Raw genomic sequence first — 16,818 nt, 5'->3', positions numbered from 1 at the left:
TCCTTCTTTCTTTTATAGAACACTCACAACGATTTTTATACAAACATGGTGTAGTTCTGCTAAAATTTTTGTATTCTTACAACTTAGTGTCCTTTTGAGAGATGGAAAATCTAACCCTTCTATAGGGTTCTTGTTCCTAAGAGCCATTTTGAGAGATGAAAAACTAGTGACACCATTGTATGGGGTTCTTCTTCCTAAAAGTCATTTTGAGAGATGAAAGACTAGTGACACCGTTATAAACAGAAAAGACTTGTTTTCATTATTAATTGAACTTAGACATGGCTACTTAGTCAAAGGGTTTGGATTTCAAATCTCTCTACCATTCGAGAAGGCAAGGACACTTAACTCTTCAGTTTTCATAAGCACTTAGATTCCCAAAGGTTGCATTAGGAACTATGGCAATGACCACACACATAACCATAACCGAATTTAATCCTAAGCCTAAAATGAATTTAGTTTAAAAGTAGAAGATGCAATTCAAAGGAACATACAAATAGAAACAGACACAAACTATAAGTGATGCAACCTTTAAATGTAGACATTTTGGGAGTAGTGACAACACTTAAAACTCTGCACGAATAAAACTTACAGCCTTCAAGTTCGTTAAGGTCTTGTGAACTGAAAACATTTTAATAAAAAAATCAACCAGAAAGAGGGCACATAAATATAAGAAACTCCACAATCATCGAATTCTTGTTCATAAACCCTAAAAAAATTGAAATCAAATGGAAAAAAATTTGCATAAACCAATTCATGCATTAGTTGGAAGATTATAAACTTCAAAATCACTATGCATCGGTAAAAAAAGCTTGTTTTTCTCTTTTCTCTTTGAAATCATCTTAGGGTTTTAACGTAAGATAAAGACTGTGTGGGTTTATTGATAAATTTTAGTTTTATTATTAATTTCATCTTGTACTTAATAGCAATTATGCAATAAGATAAAAGAGGCAATTCAGAGTTAAAATTTTAAAGTTTAAATTGGATATAGTGTGATAACTCGTCCCTAATTTTATGTTTTAAAAAAATTTTAAATGAGTGAATTGACGAAAATGCCCTAGAGGCGAGATTATTGACTTTCGTTGACCGTTAGTTCATGACGCTTATGAACTATTACTTTACCGTATTCCAGAAGCACTCGACGGTGCGAACGCGTAAACGCAAGCAGAATTGAAAATTGGAACTATGACGAAGGTTTTATGGAACTACGAATCCGAAAAGTACTTCTGTAAAGATTATTATTTATTATTTTATATATTTCTCATAATTACGATATTATTATTTTAAAATTATTTGTGAGAATTGAGGGAAGGAAGAGAAGTGGAACGGAGAAAAAGAGAAGAAAAGAAATAAGGGATTAGGGGCTGCCCAATAAGAAGGAAATGAGAGAAGAAAGGGGTATCGCTGACCAATCAAGGAGAGAGGAAAAAATGAACCAATGAGAGACATAAGAAATGAGAGAAAGGAGAGAAAGGAGAGGGAAGAGAAGGAAGGGATAGGACCCGGATCCCCCTCGACCCAGCCTTTGACCCGACTCAGACCCAAACCTCCCCGAGCCTTTTCTGATGATATCTATCAATTTCTCCAGCGAATCGCGGGGAACCACCACCACCAAACAACTCAGCGTCGTGCTAGGTTCCATTCCCACCTAAGTTTGATGGCGTTTGGTCGCGATTTCGCGATGAACACCCACGTCAACTCCTAGGGTACCCACGACGGCGAACCACCGTTTCTGTAAGTTATGTTGTCGATCACCAATATCAAACAACTTCTCTCAACCCCAAGAACAGAACCCAAGCTGAGATCGAGGCATTAGAAGTTGTTTTTCCGTTGAATCGCAGTGCACCATTTCTAGTGTTTTCGGTTGGTTTGAGTGAAATTTGGGCTTTTCCCAACCAAATTGGATTTGGCCATAGGTATGAAACTTGTTCATCTCACTAAGACCTACTTGTGGTGGTACATGGCAGTGGCGAGTGGGTCGAGGCACCCCCTGACCTTCCTAGGCTAAGTTTGATACCCCAATTCCATAGGTGAAGTCCGATTGATGAAATCTCATCATTTGAACATAGTTTTGATAGAGACCGCCACTTGATCCTTATATGAATTGATGATCCAACCGTTGGATCGTCACCAAACTTTAATACGTTATAGTACGTAATATTTAAGGATATTAGAAACTTATAGATCAGGAATCCAAGTACGGATCTTCTCGTATTGGATTTGTAAGTTTGTAAAATAAAACGTTGGCCGCCACTTAATTTTAGCAATTGGCGGAGATCTGACCGTTGGATCGTTCCAAAACTTTAGGATGTTGTTCTAGAAGCATAATGTGTATATTTGGAAGTTACGGATCAGAAATTCAAGATGCGGATCTTCCAAATCGGATTACTTAGGGTTGTGGACCCTACCGTCGACCTTTGACCAACGGTTGACTTTTGGTTAATGGGTTTCAAATCATTCTACAATATCCTTGAGGATGTGTTTTATGTAAGTTATGTGTTCTATCAATAAGAATTTTGAGACGTGATTTGATAATTGTTCTAGGCGTCAATCGTTTGTGATGCCTCGATATTCGTGCTAGGAAGTTGTAGCGCGAACTTCAAATATATATAAACTTTATAGTTACCACAAATGGTTTTGAATTGATTTATGCATTTCATGCCATGATTAAGAAATGTTGCATTGTTGTGAATTTGTAACATGCCAAAATGACCCTACGGGATGCGCAAGTAAGTTCAGGTAAGTTTACTGTGTTGGTTGGAATCATTGCATCATTATGGCATGCTTATATTTATGTAGTGCTCATCATTGCTGCACCCCGGTGTTAATGCTCCCGCCCCGGGCCCGGGCCAGAGCCAGTCCTTCACGTATAGGTTCACCTCTTGCACCGCACGCTCGCCTTAGATCCAAGTAGGTGCTAGCCCTGTCGTACAAGTAACATTAAGCAATTCCAACTTGTAGGTAACTGCTAGTCTTCACGTGATCGTAGCACTAGAGCGTATATTATTACACTTAGCCCTGTCGTACAGGTCGCATTAGGCAACTTCAACTCATGTGCTAACATAGATTGATGAGTAATAGGTTCAGTCATACAGGTCGCATTAGGGGACTCTAGCTTATGTGCTAGCATAGTTTGTTGTACACTGGATTTTATTTATATTATTGCTGAGATATGGTGATATGGCTTAGTTTTGGATTTACTGCTATTTGCATTTGATTTCGTACTTATATGTAGTATGATTTTTTGGAAACTATACAGGTTTTACGGCAAGGGGTTATAACGCTTTCAAAAGGTTTTTATTAAAACTTTATTTTCAGGCACACTCACCCTTGTTTTTCGCCCCTCCAGGTTCTAGCAACTGAGCTTTCATATAGACGATGATTATTGGTAAATCTTGGTGTAGACGATTACCATCGTTGGTATAATTCTCACCCTATTTTACCGTACTGTACTTATGCTCTGTCATCACGTTTGAAATGGGTTCATTCTCGCTCATAGCGCACTCTTGTATTTAGGCACTTTTAGGTTTAAATCTATTCACATTTTCCACATCACTACACTTTATGGCTTCCTCACCTTCCAGGTGTCGGTCAACACAACTCGATTCGGAATCCTAGTGGACATCCTGGGTCGAGGTGTGTCATGTAGAGTAAGATTATTATTATTTTTTTTAGTCAAATGATAGATTTGTTAGATTAAATAGGGTTATTATACAAAATAGTCCCTGAGATTTGCATGATCAATAGAAATGGTCCCTGAGATTGAAAATCAATAGAAATGGTCCCTAAGATTGTCCACCATCCATGATTTTGGTCCTTCCGTTAAAAACTCTGTGGGCAATTTTCAAAGCTTTGTAACTTAATCGATTCTTAACCAAATTTGACCCATAATATATCAAAATGAAGATAAGAAAGTGTAGAACAAGATTATACCTATTTGGAAGCCCAATGATTGCTAGAGATGGTCGGAAAATAGTCTGAAAGGTGACTGGTCCGTGGAAAAACTGGAAAACTTACCAGAAACTGGGTAAACTTTAAATTAAACGTTCATAACTTCTTCAATACTCAACGAAATCGAAATATTCATTCGAGCCGTTGTCTGACCAAACCATGGCGAGTTAGCCTTCGAAAAAGGTATCATTCTCTTCGTATCGTCAAGAAAGTATGATTTTCATTTTTGAATCACTCGATTTCGTTGAGTATTGAAGAAGTTATGAACGTTTAAAATTTACCTAATTTCCAACGAGTTTTCCAGTTTTCCCGCAGACCAATCACCTTTTAGGCTATTTTTCGGCCATCTCCGGCAACCATTGGGCTTCCTAATAAGTACAATCTTATTCTACACTTTCCTATCTTCATTTTGATATATTATGGGTCGAATTTGGTTAAGAAACGATTGAGTTACAAAGCTTTGAAAATGGCCCAAAGAGTTTTTAACGGAATAACCAAAATCATGGATGGTGGACAATCTCAGGGACCATTTCTATTAATTTTCAACCTCAGGGACCATTTCTATTGATCATGCAAATCTCAGAGACTATTTTGTATAATAACCCGATTAAATATTAAAATAGGGAGCTGATGGGATTCAAACCTATGTCGTGGTACAAGGGCAACATTTATCTCCACCACTGTGGTAAAAAGTCACTTGCTAAAGTGAAATTATATGAATTCAAATAAAACTTTCCAACACCACTTAGTACTACAATCTAGTGGTATTCCTCTTCACTTGTAAGTGAGAGGTCTTAGATTCGATTCTTGCCAAAGACGAATTTGAGCCACATTACTGCTAACCCCATTGTGAGGTTTAGCACATTCATCCACCTTTTAGTGTACATAAATGCAAAAGAAAAGAGTAAATTGTAGCAATGGTCCCTAAACTTTAATCAAATTAGATCAATGGTCTCTCAACTAAAAATCCATTACCATTGGTTCTTTAACTCATCAAAATGTGTAGATGGTCATTTTCGTCAACTTTATCAAAATTTTGTTAAAATGAGTTACGTTTGAAGGACCATTGCTACAATTGGGTTAAACTTGAGGGACCATTTCTCCAATTAGGTTAAAATTGGGGGACCATTTCTCCAGTTGAATTAAAGTTGAGGAACCATTGATAATGAATTTTTAGTTGAGGGATCATAGTTGCACATTTTGATAAGTTGAGGGACCAATGGTAATGAATTTTTAGTTAAGGGACCATTGTTCCAATTGAGTTCAAATTGATGGACCTATACTACAATTTACCAGGGTTGGCCACGGGCTGGGTCGGGCCCAATTTTGGAGGTACCGGGCCTTACCCGTTTTAAACAGTAACCCAGGGGGACGAGGGATTTTGAGTTTTGAAACCAAACCTAACCCGGCCCGTTTGATTCGAGACAGGTCCATGGGTCCAACTCTTATATATATATATATATATATATATATATATATATAATTTTTATAAACTGCAGTGCACGGCAGCACTGCAGTAGCATAGGTGTTGTTTCACTACATGGAAGTTAGAGACGTAGAGCACATCCACATCAAACCCTTTTACCTACAGAATACGAAAACAGCTTATTTTGCATTCAATGCTAATATAAAACATCAAGCAAAGAGGCGAAAGCCAAGCCAACAAACGAGAAGCATTTACCTCAGCATTACTCTCAGCATTCTCAAGCAAATCAAGAATGAAATTAGCAGACTTAACTGGCCAATGTCCCTGACCATTGGACTAGCGGTTATTCAACTGAAGAAAACTATGAGCAGAGTCGTGCACCACAAATATGGGTCTAAGTCAGACGGAAGAGATGACTAATTCGTCGTTTCGAGTTATTTGACTTCGTCGTTCATCCATTTGAGTTCGTCAAAGAGAAAGAGACTGATTTCTAGAGAGTGAGTTAGGAAGAGAGATCAAGGCCTGATGATGATGGCAACGGACGGAGCGAGGAAGACAAAAGCGAATCAGGATGAGAGATTGAGGTCTGATGAAGATGGTGGCGGTGTACGAAGCTGGGACGGTAGGAGCATGGGCGGATCTATTAAGGGACCAGGGTGGTCCTGGGACCACCCGAAGCTTGAAAAAATGGCTGTGAGGATCTTCAAGGACCACCCAAGTCTAGGCAGTGATGGAGAAGAACAGCAGCCATGGCTGCTCTGGTCGCTGTGCATTTCAGAATAAGGAAGAAGAAAGCCAAATTTTTTTTTTAAATGACTTGGCCAAAACGACGTCGTTTTGAGCCAAGTCATTAAAAAAAAGAGTAAACTGCCGATTTGCCCCCTGAACTATCACCCTCTTTCGATTTACCCCCTGAACTTTTTGATTGGAAAATTAAGGACTTAAACTAATTTTTTTGGCCGATTTCCCCCCTACCATTAGTTTTTCATAGATTTTATCCAAATTAACGTTAACTCTTATCGTGTGCAAACCACGTAACTCTCATTTGTGGACAAAAGCGTCATTTCACTAGACATTCAGACAAAAAAGCTATAGAATCACACATATTTGCATAGGTTTATATTTTAGAAATCTAAGGTTTTTAATTATTTTAAAGAATGAAACGACCGAACTACCTACACATGTTGTGCATATGCTTCCATTTAACAGAAATTTGGATGGAATGAATGAAAAATTAACAGCAGGGGGCAAATCGGCAAAAAAAATTAGTTTAAGTCCTTAATTTTCCAATTAAAAAGTTCAGGGGGCAAATCGAAAGTTGGGTGATAGTTCAGGGGGCAAATCGGCAGTTTACTCTTAAAAAAAATTAAAACCTCACTGCTCACTCACGCGAGAACCCTCAGACTCAGCTTCTTCACATAACAATCAGAACTTCACTTTACCAAATCGTTCAACTCTCTTCGTTCTCGTTACCAAATCCTTCACACAACAAGGTCCGCTTTCGTTCCTTACGGTGTCGGCATCGATCAACTCTCTTCTGCACTGCACTCTAGTTTCTGAATCTGATATTGTAATTTTGATTGCACTGCACTCTAGTTTCTGAATTTGAATCTGAATCTGATTGCTTGCACTGCACAGCAATCAGAACTTCACTCTCTTCTCGCTCTCGTTCCTTCAGGTTTGTACTTTACTACTCTGCTCTATTTAACTATGTCCATTAAATGATTTTTCCATCCACTATCTGAATCTGATATTAAATTATTTGTGTTTGTGGTGTTAGATATTTAAATAATTTTACTCCACCATTTACAGTCGGATATTGCCTTATTATATTTCTAATTGCCTTATTATATTTCTAATTGCCTTATTATTATCTGTTAGTTGTCTCTCTCTCTCTAAAAATTTGTAATTTTGGTTGCTTTTGTGAAATGGGTATTAGATGAAAACTATGAAATGCAAATTATTTGATCACATTCTTAAAGTTTCAAATTGAAAGAGTTTATAGGATGATTTTGTTATTTTCGGCTGAAGTTTCAGTATGTTAATTGGTATTTTGAAGTGTTGAAAGGCTATAATGTTGTGCAATCAGTTACTTGGTTTAAGCAGCTATTTCGTTTTCCATTGTTGGTCAATCCTTCTGTTTAATTTCTGCAGATTAAAAACGGAGATGTGCGAAATTTGGCAAACACTGAGTTTCTTCTAATGAAGAAGGATTGGTCTTCTGAAATTCAGGTATGTGATTGATCACAAAGAGTGTTCTTTATACATATTTCTATTTGATTTGTAGCTATTTTAAAATTTCCGTTTGATCCAAAGGCCATTGTCAGAAGGTCAAATTTGAAATGCAAGGTTTATTAGGAACTAAAACTTAACTGTGTCAATTATTCTTTTATTTTCTTCAATAATGTAATGAGGTTGTATCGTATTTGTTTTACTATTTAAGTGGTCTAATTGGACTGTTAAAGATGGTAATTGGTTGATTTGATAATATGGTTTGATCAAGAGGACTAGGGATTGGTTTCCTTTAACATCCAACTGCCCTGGTAGTGTAAATTATTTTGAACTTGATAGCATACTTAAGTTTTGTTATCACTGCCTTATTGGGATCATAATAAAGGAATAAGGGCAGGGTTCATGTACAAGCATAGTGTTCATTAGGCAGAAATTGTCTAGAAAAGGGTGTGTAATGTGTTGGCTATATGTATTGTGAATTGGAGAGTCCAACTAGTTTGTGATGCTAAAATGGTGTGTAAAAATATGTGCTTTCTTTCGATATTGTTTCCATGCTTGTTTTCTGAACTTGAGGTGGTAGTGGAATTACAGGGACTATTTCGTAGAGTATAGTGAGTTGATCAAGCTGCAGCCTTTGGAAGGCATAAACTATATATTCTACAATCTGTACGTTTCTCACAAGTGCAACGTATGTTTTCGTTCACCTCTCTAGCATTGCCTTTGTGTCTGCATTTTTGCTATATGCATCTCTAGGATTGCCATAGTGTTCATATAATATTTGTTTAGTTTCATCAATTGATATAGATTTTTTTATTAATTGATATGTGTAGAAATTAGAAGTATGGAACAATATTACAAGCGAAAATCATCATCAATTAGTTCGGACAATCATATTCCAAATAGTTTATCTCCAAATTTGGATAGTTCCAGTCCTATTCCAAACAGTTCCCCTCCAATTCCAAGTAGTTCTAATCAAATTGGGGGTAATTCCACTCCACAACAAAATAAGTTAAAAGTTGATTTGGATAATCTTGAGAGAGATCCCGGAAAGAGAATTCCAATGAAGGATTATCTTCCAGATATTCGAGATGAGGTCCGAAGAGCATATATATTAATGGAGCCTTTTAGAGCTAAAGATCATGATTTTCCATTCACTTTGCATTCGAATAAAAAACAACGGTTTGTTGATAATTGGTTGAAGGAATTTCATTGGTTGGAATATAGTATATCTAAAGATGCTGCATTTTGCTTTTATTGCTATCTATTCAAATCAACTTTGAACAATCAGACAGTGACATCTTTACTGAGGTAGGCTTTCAAAATTGGAAGCATGTAAGAGCCTGTTTTGAAAAACATGTGGGAATGGTTGGTAGCTTTCACAATAAAGCTGTTGAAGCTGCTGGTAATCTAATGAATCAAAATACACATATTGAAACAGTTTTGGTCAAACAGTAAGAAGAAGCTCGTATGGCTTATCACATTTGCTTCAATGCGTCAATTGATTGCACTAAGTTTTTGTTGCGACAAGTTCTTTCATTTCGTGGTCATGATGAAAGTGACACTTCAAACAATAGAGGTAACTATTTGGAGCTCTTGCAATTCCTTGCGAATCATGATGAGAAAATAAAGGTCGTTGTGTTAGATAAAGCTCTGGGAAATCTCAAACTAATAGCTCATTCAATTCAAAAATATCTTGTTCATTCATGTTCTATTGACACCAGTAAGTGATATGAAGAATGCTAGGTTCTTTTCTCTATTGGTTGATGAGGCACGTGATGGTTCTATAAAGGAGCAAATGGCGGTGGTTTTGTGTTATGTGGACAAAAATGGGAAAGTCATTGAAAGGTTTGTAGGAGTTCAACATGTTCCCGACACCACTTCAAACACATTAAAGAAGTCTATTGATGCCTTCTTTCATTTCAATGAGTTAAGCTTCTCCAATTTATGAGGGCAAGGTTACGATGGTGCTAGTCATATGAAAGGTGAGTTCAATGGACTCAAGACAAAGATTTTGAATGATCAACCTTGTGCATTCTATGTTCATTGCTTTGCTCATCAACTCCAATTAGCTCTTGTTGTTGTAGCAAAGAATAATGTTGATGTTAACACATTCTTTCTATTGGCTAATAATATGGTAAATAATATTGGAGCTTCATGTAAGCGTCGTGATACACTTAGAGAGATGAAACAAAAAGAACTTATGAAAGCTCTTGAAAATGATTCTCTTATGACGGGACGAGGCTTAAATCAAGAAACTAGTCTCAAACGTGCCGGAGCTACAAGATGGAATTCACATTATGGTACTTTGATTAGTTTGATTACTATGTTCTCATCTGTGGTCAATATGCTTGAAATGATTGTTGATAATAATACCAATGATAGTGTGGCCGAAGCAAATAGGTTATTGAAAGACATACAATCTTTTGAGTTTGTGTTTCTCTTATTTTTTATGAAATCTATATTGGGAATCACGAATGATTTATCACAAGCATTACAAAGGGATGATCAAGAAATTATGAATGCAATGACTTTAGTCAACACAAGTAAAGAACAACTACTCTATATGAGGAATGATGAAGGGTTTGACCTTTTGGTTGACAAAGTATTGTCATTTTGTGTCCAACATCATATTGAGGTTATTAACATGGATGAGACATATGTAGCTCATGGGAGGTTGCGCCATAATACCCACAAAAAGACCAACCGTCATCGTTACAAAGTGGAGCTCTTTTCTGTTGTCATTGATTCCCAACTTACAGAGTTAAATGATCGCTTCAATGAAACAATTACCGAATTGCTCATTTGTTTGGCTAGTTTGAGTCCAAATGATTCTTTTGCAGCTTTTGACAAAGAAAAGCTACTTCGCCTTGCTCAATTGTACCTTTAAGATTTTACGAAGCAAGACCTATTGGCACTTGAAGATCAACTCGATATTTATATTCATTTTATGCGTTCGAGAAGTGACTTTTCTCAGTTGCAAAGCATTAGTGATCTTGCAAAGAAAATGGTGGAAACAAGGTTGCATCGAGTATTTCAAAATGTGTATTTACTTATTGAATTGGCTTTGGTTTTACCTGTTGCAACTGCTTCAATGGAGAGAGCATTTTCTGCCATGAATATCATTAAGAGTCCACTCCGCAACAGAATGGGGGGTCAATGGTTAAATGATAGCTTAGTTGTTTATATTGAGAAAGATGTTTTTTCTTGTATTGACAATAAAACTATCATGACACGTTTTCAAAGTATGAGATCCCGTCGTGAACAAATTTAGTATTTCTAGCTTGTTTGGCACAAAAATTATGAATGAAATTTGTAGTTTGCCATTTATTTGTTCAATGATATTTTCATCTTTTTTTTTTTTGGAACTTTTATATTGGGACCACCCTAAGTTAAAATCCTGGATCCGCCAATGGGTGTAATGAGAGGAGTTAGGATGAGAGATAGAGAAGACTTGGATGAGGAAAAAATTTCAATTCTATTATTCCATGCTAGAAATGGGCCAGGCTGGGGGCATGTTCCCTCCTATTTTAAGATCTGCCACACCCTGCTAATTTTGTATACCTGAACCACCTCCCCCCCCCCCCCGGTGGTTCCGTTTTGTGTTTAAAAATTTTGGACCAGCCCCGTATACGCCCCAAACAGTGGGTACCCACGAATCCAGGACCGTTTGCCTACCCCTACAATTTACTCCAAAAGAAAATGACCCTTGAAATCTTGAAGAAATGAAAGTAGTAAAGAAGGAGGCGCGAGCTCAGGAGAGGACCAAGTTAGACGCGCGCGCACCATAACCCAACTCAGAACTATAAAATCGGCGTAGTCCAACAGCTTCAATTCTCCAGACTTCGGTCTTCGGTCTTCGGTCTTCCGGAACGCAAAATTTGGGCGATTCATTCAAAAAAAATCTACTGGTACGCCTCCCTCCATCCTTCAATTCCAATTAAATCCCATCCTCTCTCCTCTCCCTCTCTAAAAAAGCACCTTCATTTTGATTTGATTGGAATTATTGAATCCGAGTAAATTTTCTATGCTTCAAAAGTTGAAATTTTTGAAAATGGTGCAGGATTTGGGTAAATTAATCGGTTGTTGTTGGTGAAAATCGCGGTAAAAAATGGGGGTGAAACAAGCGTTAAAGAGCCTGGATGCGTTTCCTCGGGCGGAGGAGCACTTGCTGCAGAAAACACAATCGGGGGCACTCGGTAATTCTCTCCAGATTTTCGTTTTTGTTTTGTATTTTTTGTGAATTGTGTTTTGGATGGTTGGGTTTTTTGTGAATTGTGTTTTGGATTGGAAATTTATTGGCTTTTTTATTTTTTATTTTTATTTTGTAGTTTCTGTTGTTGGGCTGCTTATAATGGCGACATTGTTTGTGCACGAGCTGAGATATTATCTCACTACATATACCGTCCATCAGGTTCGAATTTCGAATGCATTGCTTTCGTTTTCGGGGGATTTTGTTAGGTGAATAAGTGGGTAATGAATTGAAAGAAATGCCATTGCCATGGGATTGTAAGTTGTCTAATTGAAAAGGGTTGTATTTTTTGGCAGATGTCTGCAGACTTGAAGCGCGGAGAGACTCTTCCGATTCACATAAATATGACATTTCCAGCTTTACCTTGTGATGGTTAGCATGTTTTTTTTTTCTCTTGCTATTTAAGTGAATGCCGATTTCTTTGTAGGTTAATATGTTCATCATTTGGTAGCTTTGTGTGATGATAATCTTTGGCTTTCAACGTTTGATTGCAGTCTTGAGTGTTGATGCAATCGATATGTCAGGCAAGCATGAAGTAGATCTTGACACAAACATATGGAAAGTAAGAGACTTTATTGATTCTTATGTATTTTCCTTTTCTTGATATTGGGGTGCAATGTAATATGGTGTTTCATGTCAAAAAGTAAAGAACTGCATTTGTACAATGATAAAAAAAAGTGTTATATCTGTTTAAACTTTTATGAATGCATTACAAAGGTTTTGGCTTCTAAGTTTTATCCTCACGTTTGTCATACACATGCTGCACATTGTTTGCTAGGTACCTATTTAACTGTTCAAGTATGAGACAAGCAAACATAATTCGTTTAACCTGCACCACTTCATATGGGATTCTTTGGATCTTCCTTTACTTAGTGCTTTCTCAAGCGTTTTTTTGTGGTGATTCTTTGCTGGGCCATCATCGGTTTTAGGCTTTTCAAAAAGTTGGTAGTGATGACTATTTTTGTTCTTTCCCTTGATCCACTGGATTAAACTTTGACTATAATCTCATAGCTATTAGACTACCTTTACCCATGCATTTATATTGTAAGATTTAGTTTTTAAAATTGGCAACTTGTGATCTGTCTCTGTCCTTCCCTTCTCTCATGGTTATTCTCCTAACCAGTTTAGAGTGGCTGCAGCTTCGCCTGAACAGTCATGGACACATCATCGGCACTGAATATGTGTCTGACCTTGTGGAAAAGGAGCATTCTCACAAGCACGGTAGCGTCTGTTGCATTACATATCACATTTTGTTTTGATTGTATGTCTTGCTTTTTAGATTTTTGTTTTCTGATAAAGAACCTTGGCCAGATGACGGCAAAGATCATCACGACGATAAGGACAAGGAAGTTCATCCACAAGGAGCTTTTGATCAAGCTGCAGAAGATCTTATCAAGAGGGTAAAGCATGCAATAGCAAATGGAGAAGGATGCCGGGTATATTCATAACACAGATCTTCATTTTTTGTACTAATGAACTGCACTTGCTCCTTCTGATATTGCATATATCTGATATAAAATTTTGCTGCAGGTTTTTGGTGTTTTAGATGTCCAAAGGGTTGCTGGAAACTTTCATATATCAGTTCATGGGTTAAACATTTTTGCTGCTCAAATGGTTAGTTTGCCTTATTATCTTGTTTTCTTCTCCCTCCAATTTCTTTCCATTTTGTGATTCCATGTGTTCTAGCACACGCAAAGTGCTGTGCCTGGTCTGAAGTACTTATGGTTGATACAAATTATCGTCCCCTGAATGAAAATTTTGAAAAATTTGGTTTTTGGCATTTTGAACTGCCAAACCATAGGATCGGTTCATTTTGACCAGATAAACTCTTGTTTAAATCCTATTAGATATCTTTAATCTTTTTTTTTCAACTTTTTGGGTTTTGAAATGATATGGGGAATTGGGGATTGAAGGTGCTTGAGTAAACTTATCCGCCTCACTTGTTGTATCATGGGGGTGCTTTGTGGATCAGTATTGTGCCAACTAGCTTTTTTTACTATAGCATATCTTTAAAGGTTGCTGACTCTAGTTTATTACAGCTTCCAACTTACTGTTTCTGTGCAGATTTTTGAAGGATCTAGAAATGTAAATGTAAGCCACATCATACATGACTTGTCGTTTGGCCCAAAATATCCAGGAATTCACAACCCACTTGATGGGACAGACCGAATTTTGCATGACACAAGTGGCACTTTCAAATATTATATAAAGGTTTGAATACTTGAACTTCCTCTGGGTTAATATACAGCTATTTGGTAGATTTAAATATCTGGAATCTGCAATATACGCTGGCCTATTTCATGCACGTCTGTGCAGGAATGCTTGCTTCTTTCTTTTTTTTCGCCCAATCAGGAATGCTTGCTTGAGGCTAAGCCTTAAAATGAACGCTATTTTTTCTCTCCCTTCTGTTACTTCTGGAAGATAAGGTAGATGTCCCATATTTTAACTCAGATAGGAGAGATTCAAAGCAAGAAAGTTTCCCGGCTAGGAAGAGACTTGCATCCAAAAAGGCATACTAGCCAAGAACTTGTCTTTCCCATCAAGAATTTATACTGTTTCTTTCATTAAGTGGTCTGCAATACTTTGCTAATACCGAAATACATTGAGTAATGGTATTCATTACCTTTTTCTCGAATTAATAATTATGTCTGCGTTCAGAAATGGATACCTGAATTGATTTTATCACAATAATTATACCTAACGTCTATAAGAAAGTTGTACACTTCCCGGGTCTGTATCCTGTCAGTTCTTCTGCCTCAACGTCAAGGCATGACATACGTACCGCTTACCTTTAGAATAAAAAAGTCAATCAACCTCATGTGTCAATGTCATTACCAACCAAATATTAGTTATTTGATTTGATTTGCTTTTTGTATTGTTAATTGGTTAGTTCCTTATCAAAGTATAATGGAGTTTTGCTTCATTTGTCAGTAGGCGTTTTGATATAGTTCAGCACCACAAGTCGTGAACGTGAAGAGGATTCAGAAGATTCATTTTTAGAAATATTAAGCATCTGTCTTCAAACTAATGTTTTCAAACGATCCAATTGCTAGGAAAAGAAAACCAGAAGGATTTGTTTCATGTTCTGATATATTATTTATAGACGGTTTTCGTGAATAAATTAGCAAGCTTGATGATCTATGCTGAAAATGTTTCCTTTCATTGCTGTGCAGATTGTTCCAACTGAATATAGGTATATCTCAAAAGAAGTTTTGCCAACCAATCAATTCTCTGTCACAGAATATTTCTCTCCTATGAAGCAGTTTGATAGGACATGGCCAGGTAGGTTTATAAGAAGTTTATTTGTCTGTCCCTTTTATTGAGTTCATGGTGTTAAATATCGACCCTGTTTGTTTGTGTCCAGCTGTATACTTCTTGTATGATCTCTCACCAATTACTGTAACTATCAAAGAAGAACGCCGCAGTTTTCTCCATTTCATCACTCGGCTTTGTGCTGTATTGGGTGGTACCTTTGCGTTGACAGGTTTGTGTTCTTCGCTCATTCTGTATCATTTTATTTAAGTCAACATTATCAAAATAAACGTGGATTTGGAACTTCCGTTTCTGTTTATTGAAGTTCCAACTAATCGATCTGCTATATGTCAGAGTCTAGGCCATCAAAGTTGAAACTTCCATTCATAACATATTTTGTTGCAGATGGGAGGGTCTCTTTTCATTAATTACCCATTCCATTTAACTCTGTAATTCCTTCTCTTGCATCAGGAATGCTAGATAGATGGATGTACAGGTTTGTTGAAGCATTGACGGCCAAACCACATGCTAGAAGTGTACTGCGATAAATTCCGGGAGTCTGCTAATACAATTTACTCAAGCGCATCTACAGATGGACACTAACGTTTCCCGGTTAGCAAGTGACATTGGATGTAAAACGGAGGTGAGACCTGAAATGTGCATTACTGCTCATGTAGCTCACTTATTTGCTCCCCCTCTTAGTGATGACCAATATGTGAAAATACATTGGCATCTCTTTATACATATTATTATAGTTTTCGATCTGCCAGAGGGAAACTCATGGTTGTTGTAGCTAAATCGATACACACATGATTCTTTACAGATTCCTTCAATTTACGTAGTTTCGATTTAGGCACTGTTCAAATTTTGGTGAGATGTTACGAGCAGTTATAAGCTCTTGCTATTAATTTTCTGTTAAATTTTTTTCTCGTTCCAGTTGTCAAAATCTTGCACTCTAGGATTTATCTTCAATTGAATTGTGCTAACAATCGAGGGCAGTGATGTGTCATGTATGTGTGATGAGTTACCGTCGATGACCATATATTTCGGTTATTCGTTTTGAAGAATGTTCAAACTTATAAGTTAATGTGATGTGCAATTCTGTCCAAGCTTATAAGTTCATGTTAGGTCCAATTCTGTCCAAAACCTGAGCCAACCTGCTTCGCGCCCAGGCCTATTCACTTGTGTCAACTTCTGTAGCAAGCATCATTGCTGTACTTATTACTGTTTTAAAAATTTCCGCCTATTGTTGTTTAAACCTTGTCTGGGCACTAAGAGGCTGACCATCGACATAATTAATTCTTAGGCGTTTGAAAATTAAGAAAGAACGCCTAAAACTACTTAGGCGTCTGCCTAACACGCCTAGATCTACTTAAGTTGCGACTCTCACTTAGGGGAGTGAGTTAAGCCACAATGGGCTAGCGAATGCAAAAGACTTGTTGATACTTTATAATTTATATATCATTTATTTTGCAGTTTATGTATCCTAAAGCAATTATGTACTTTTTTAAAGAATAAATCAATAGTTATTTATACGATATAATAAATTTACTTAAATCCGCCTAACCGCCTAGGCGCTAGGTCCCAACCATCCGCCCGAGTAACCTCTAATGTCATTTAGAACCTTGTTTCTCATTAGTACACACTAAAAATTTAAAGACCAACTTGTCAGGAAAAATAATTTGGACGACTAAAGTGAAACAACCCCAAA

General features: G+C 37.0%; 2 protein-coding genes and 1 long non-coding RNA gene across 4 annotated transcripts; all 3 read left to right on the top strand.

Annotated features, from left to right (window-relative positions):
• Nucleotides 1-6,753: 6,753 nt before the first annotated feature.
• LOC126609742 (uncharacterized) lies at nt 6,754-8,397 on the top strand. Its single transcript, XR_007618247.1, has 3 exons — nt 6,754-7,052; nt 7,529-7,606; nt 8,198-8,397. It is a non-coding gene; the product is annotated as an uncharacterized LOC126609742 (long non-coding RNA).
• A 50-nt stretch (nt 8,398-8,447) lies between these two features.
• On the top strand, nt 8,448-10,493 carry LOC126611783 (uncharacterized). Its single transcript, XM_050280144.1, has 4 exons — nt 8,448-8,699; nt 9,045-9,182; nt 9,279-9,451; nt 9,578-10,493. Exons 1-4 carry the CDS (start codon nt 8,448-8,450, stop codon nt 10,491-10,493), a joined length of 1,479 nt encoding a protein of 492 aa, XP_050136101.1.
• Nucleotides 10,494-11,329: 836 nt separating this feature from the next.
• Nucleotides 11,330-16,031, top strand: LOC126609727 (uncharacterized). 2 transcript variants are annotated; one of them, XM_050277651.1, is made up of 12 exons: nt 11,330-11,514; nt 11,667-11,802; nt 11,935-12,017; nt 12,152-12,227; nt 12,350-12,417; nt 12,995-13,076; nt 13,155-13,291; nt 13,386-13,469; nt 13,920-14,066; nt 15,029-15,137; nt 15,220-15,339; nt 15,579-16,031. In XM_050277651.1, exons 2-12 carry the CDS (start codon nt 11,715-11,717, stop codon nt 15,653-15,655), a joined length of 1,071 nt encoding a protein of 356 aa, XP_050133608.1. In that variant the 5' UTR covers nt 11,330-11,514; nt 11,667-11,714; the 3' UTR covers nt 15,656-16,031. The 2 variants fall into 2 exon arrangements, with proteins under 2 accessions (XP_050133608.1, XP_050133610.1); XM_050277653.1 differs by having other exon boundaries at nt 11,340-11,514; nt 13,167-13,291.
• The last annotated feature ends 787 nt before the right edge of the window (nt 16,032-16,818 follow it).

Source organism: Malus sylvestris, chromosome 17 (genome assembly GCF_916048215.2).
Source record: "Malus sylvestris chromosome 17, drMalSylv7.2, whole genome shotgun sequence".
NCBI classification, from domain to species: Eukaryota; Viridiplantae; Streptophyta; class Magnoliopsida; order Rosales; family Rosaceae; genus Malus; species Malus sylvestris.
This window is presented reverse-complemented; position numbering and strand designations above follow the sequence as displayed.

Coding starts and splice junctions, on each gene's coding strand:
- LOC126611783 (XM_050280144.1), top strand. CDS start 8,448: ATGGAACAATATTACAAGCGAAAATCATCATCAATTAGTTCGGACAAT. Junction 9,183..9,278: donor TGACACTTCAAACAATAGAG/GTAACTATTTGG, acceptor TCAAACTAATAG/CTCATTCAATTCAAAAATAT. Junction 9,452..9,577: donor AATGGGAAAGTCATTGAAAG/GTTTGTAGGAGT, acceptor CGATGGTGCTAG/TCATATGAAAGGTGAGTTCA.
- LOC126609727 (XM_050277651.1), top strand. CDS start 11,715: ATGGGGGTGAAACAAGCGTTAAAGAGCCTGGATGCGTTTCCTCGGGCG. Junction 11,803..11,934: donor AACACAATCGGGGGCACTCG/GTAATTCTCTCC, acceptor TTTATTTTGTAG/TTTCTGTTGTTGGGCTGCTT. Junction 13,292..13,385: donor CAAATGGAGAAGGATGCCGG/GTATATTCATAA, acceptor ATTTTGCTGCAG/GTTTTTGGTGTTTTAGATGT.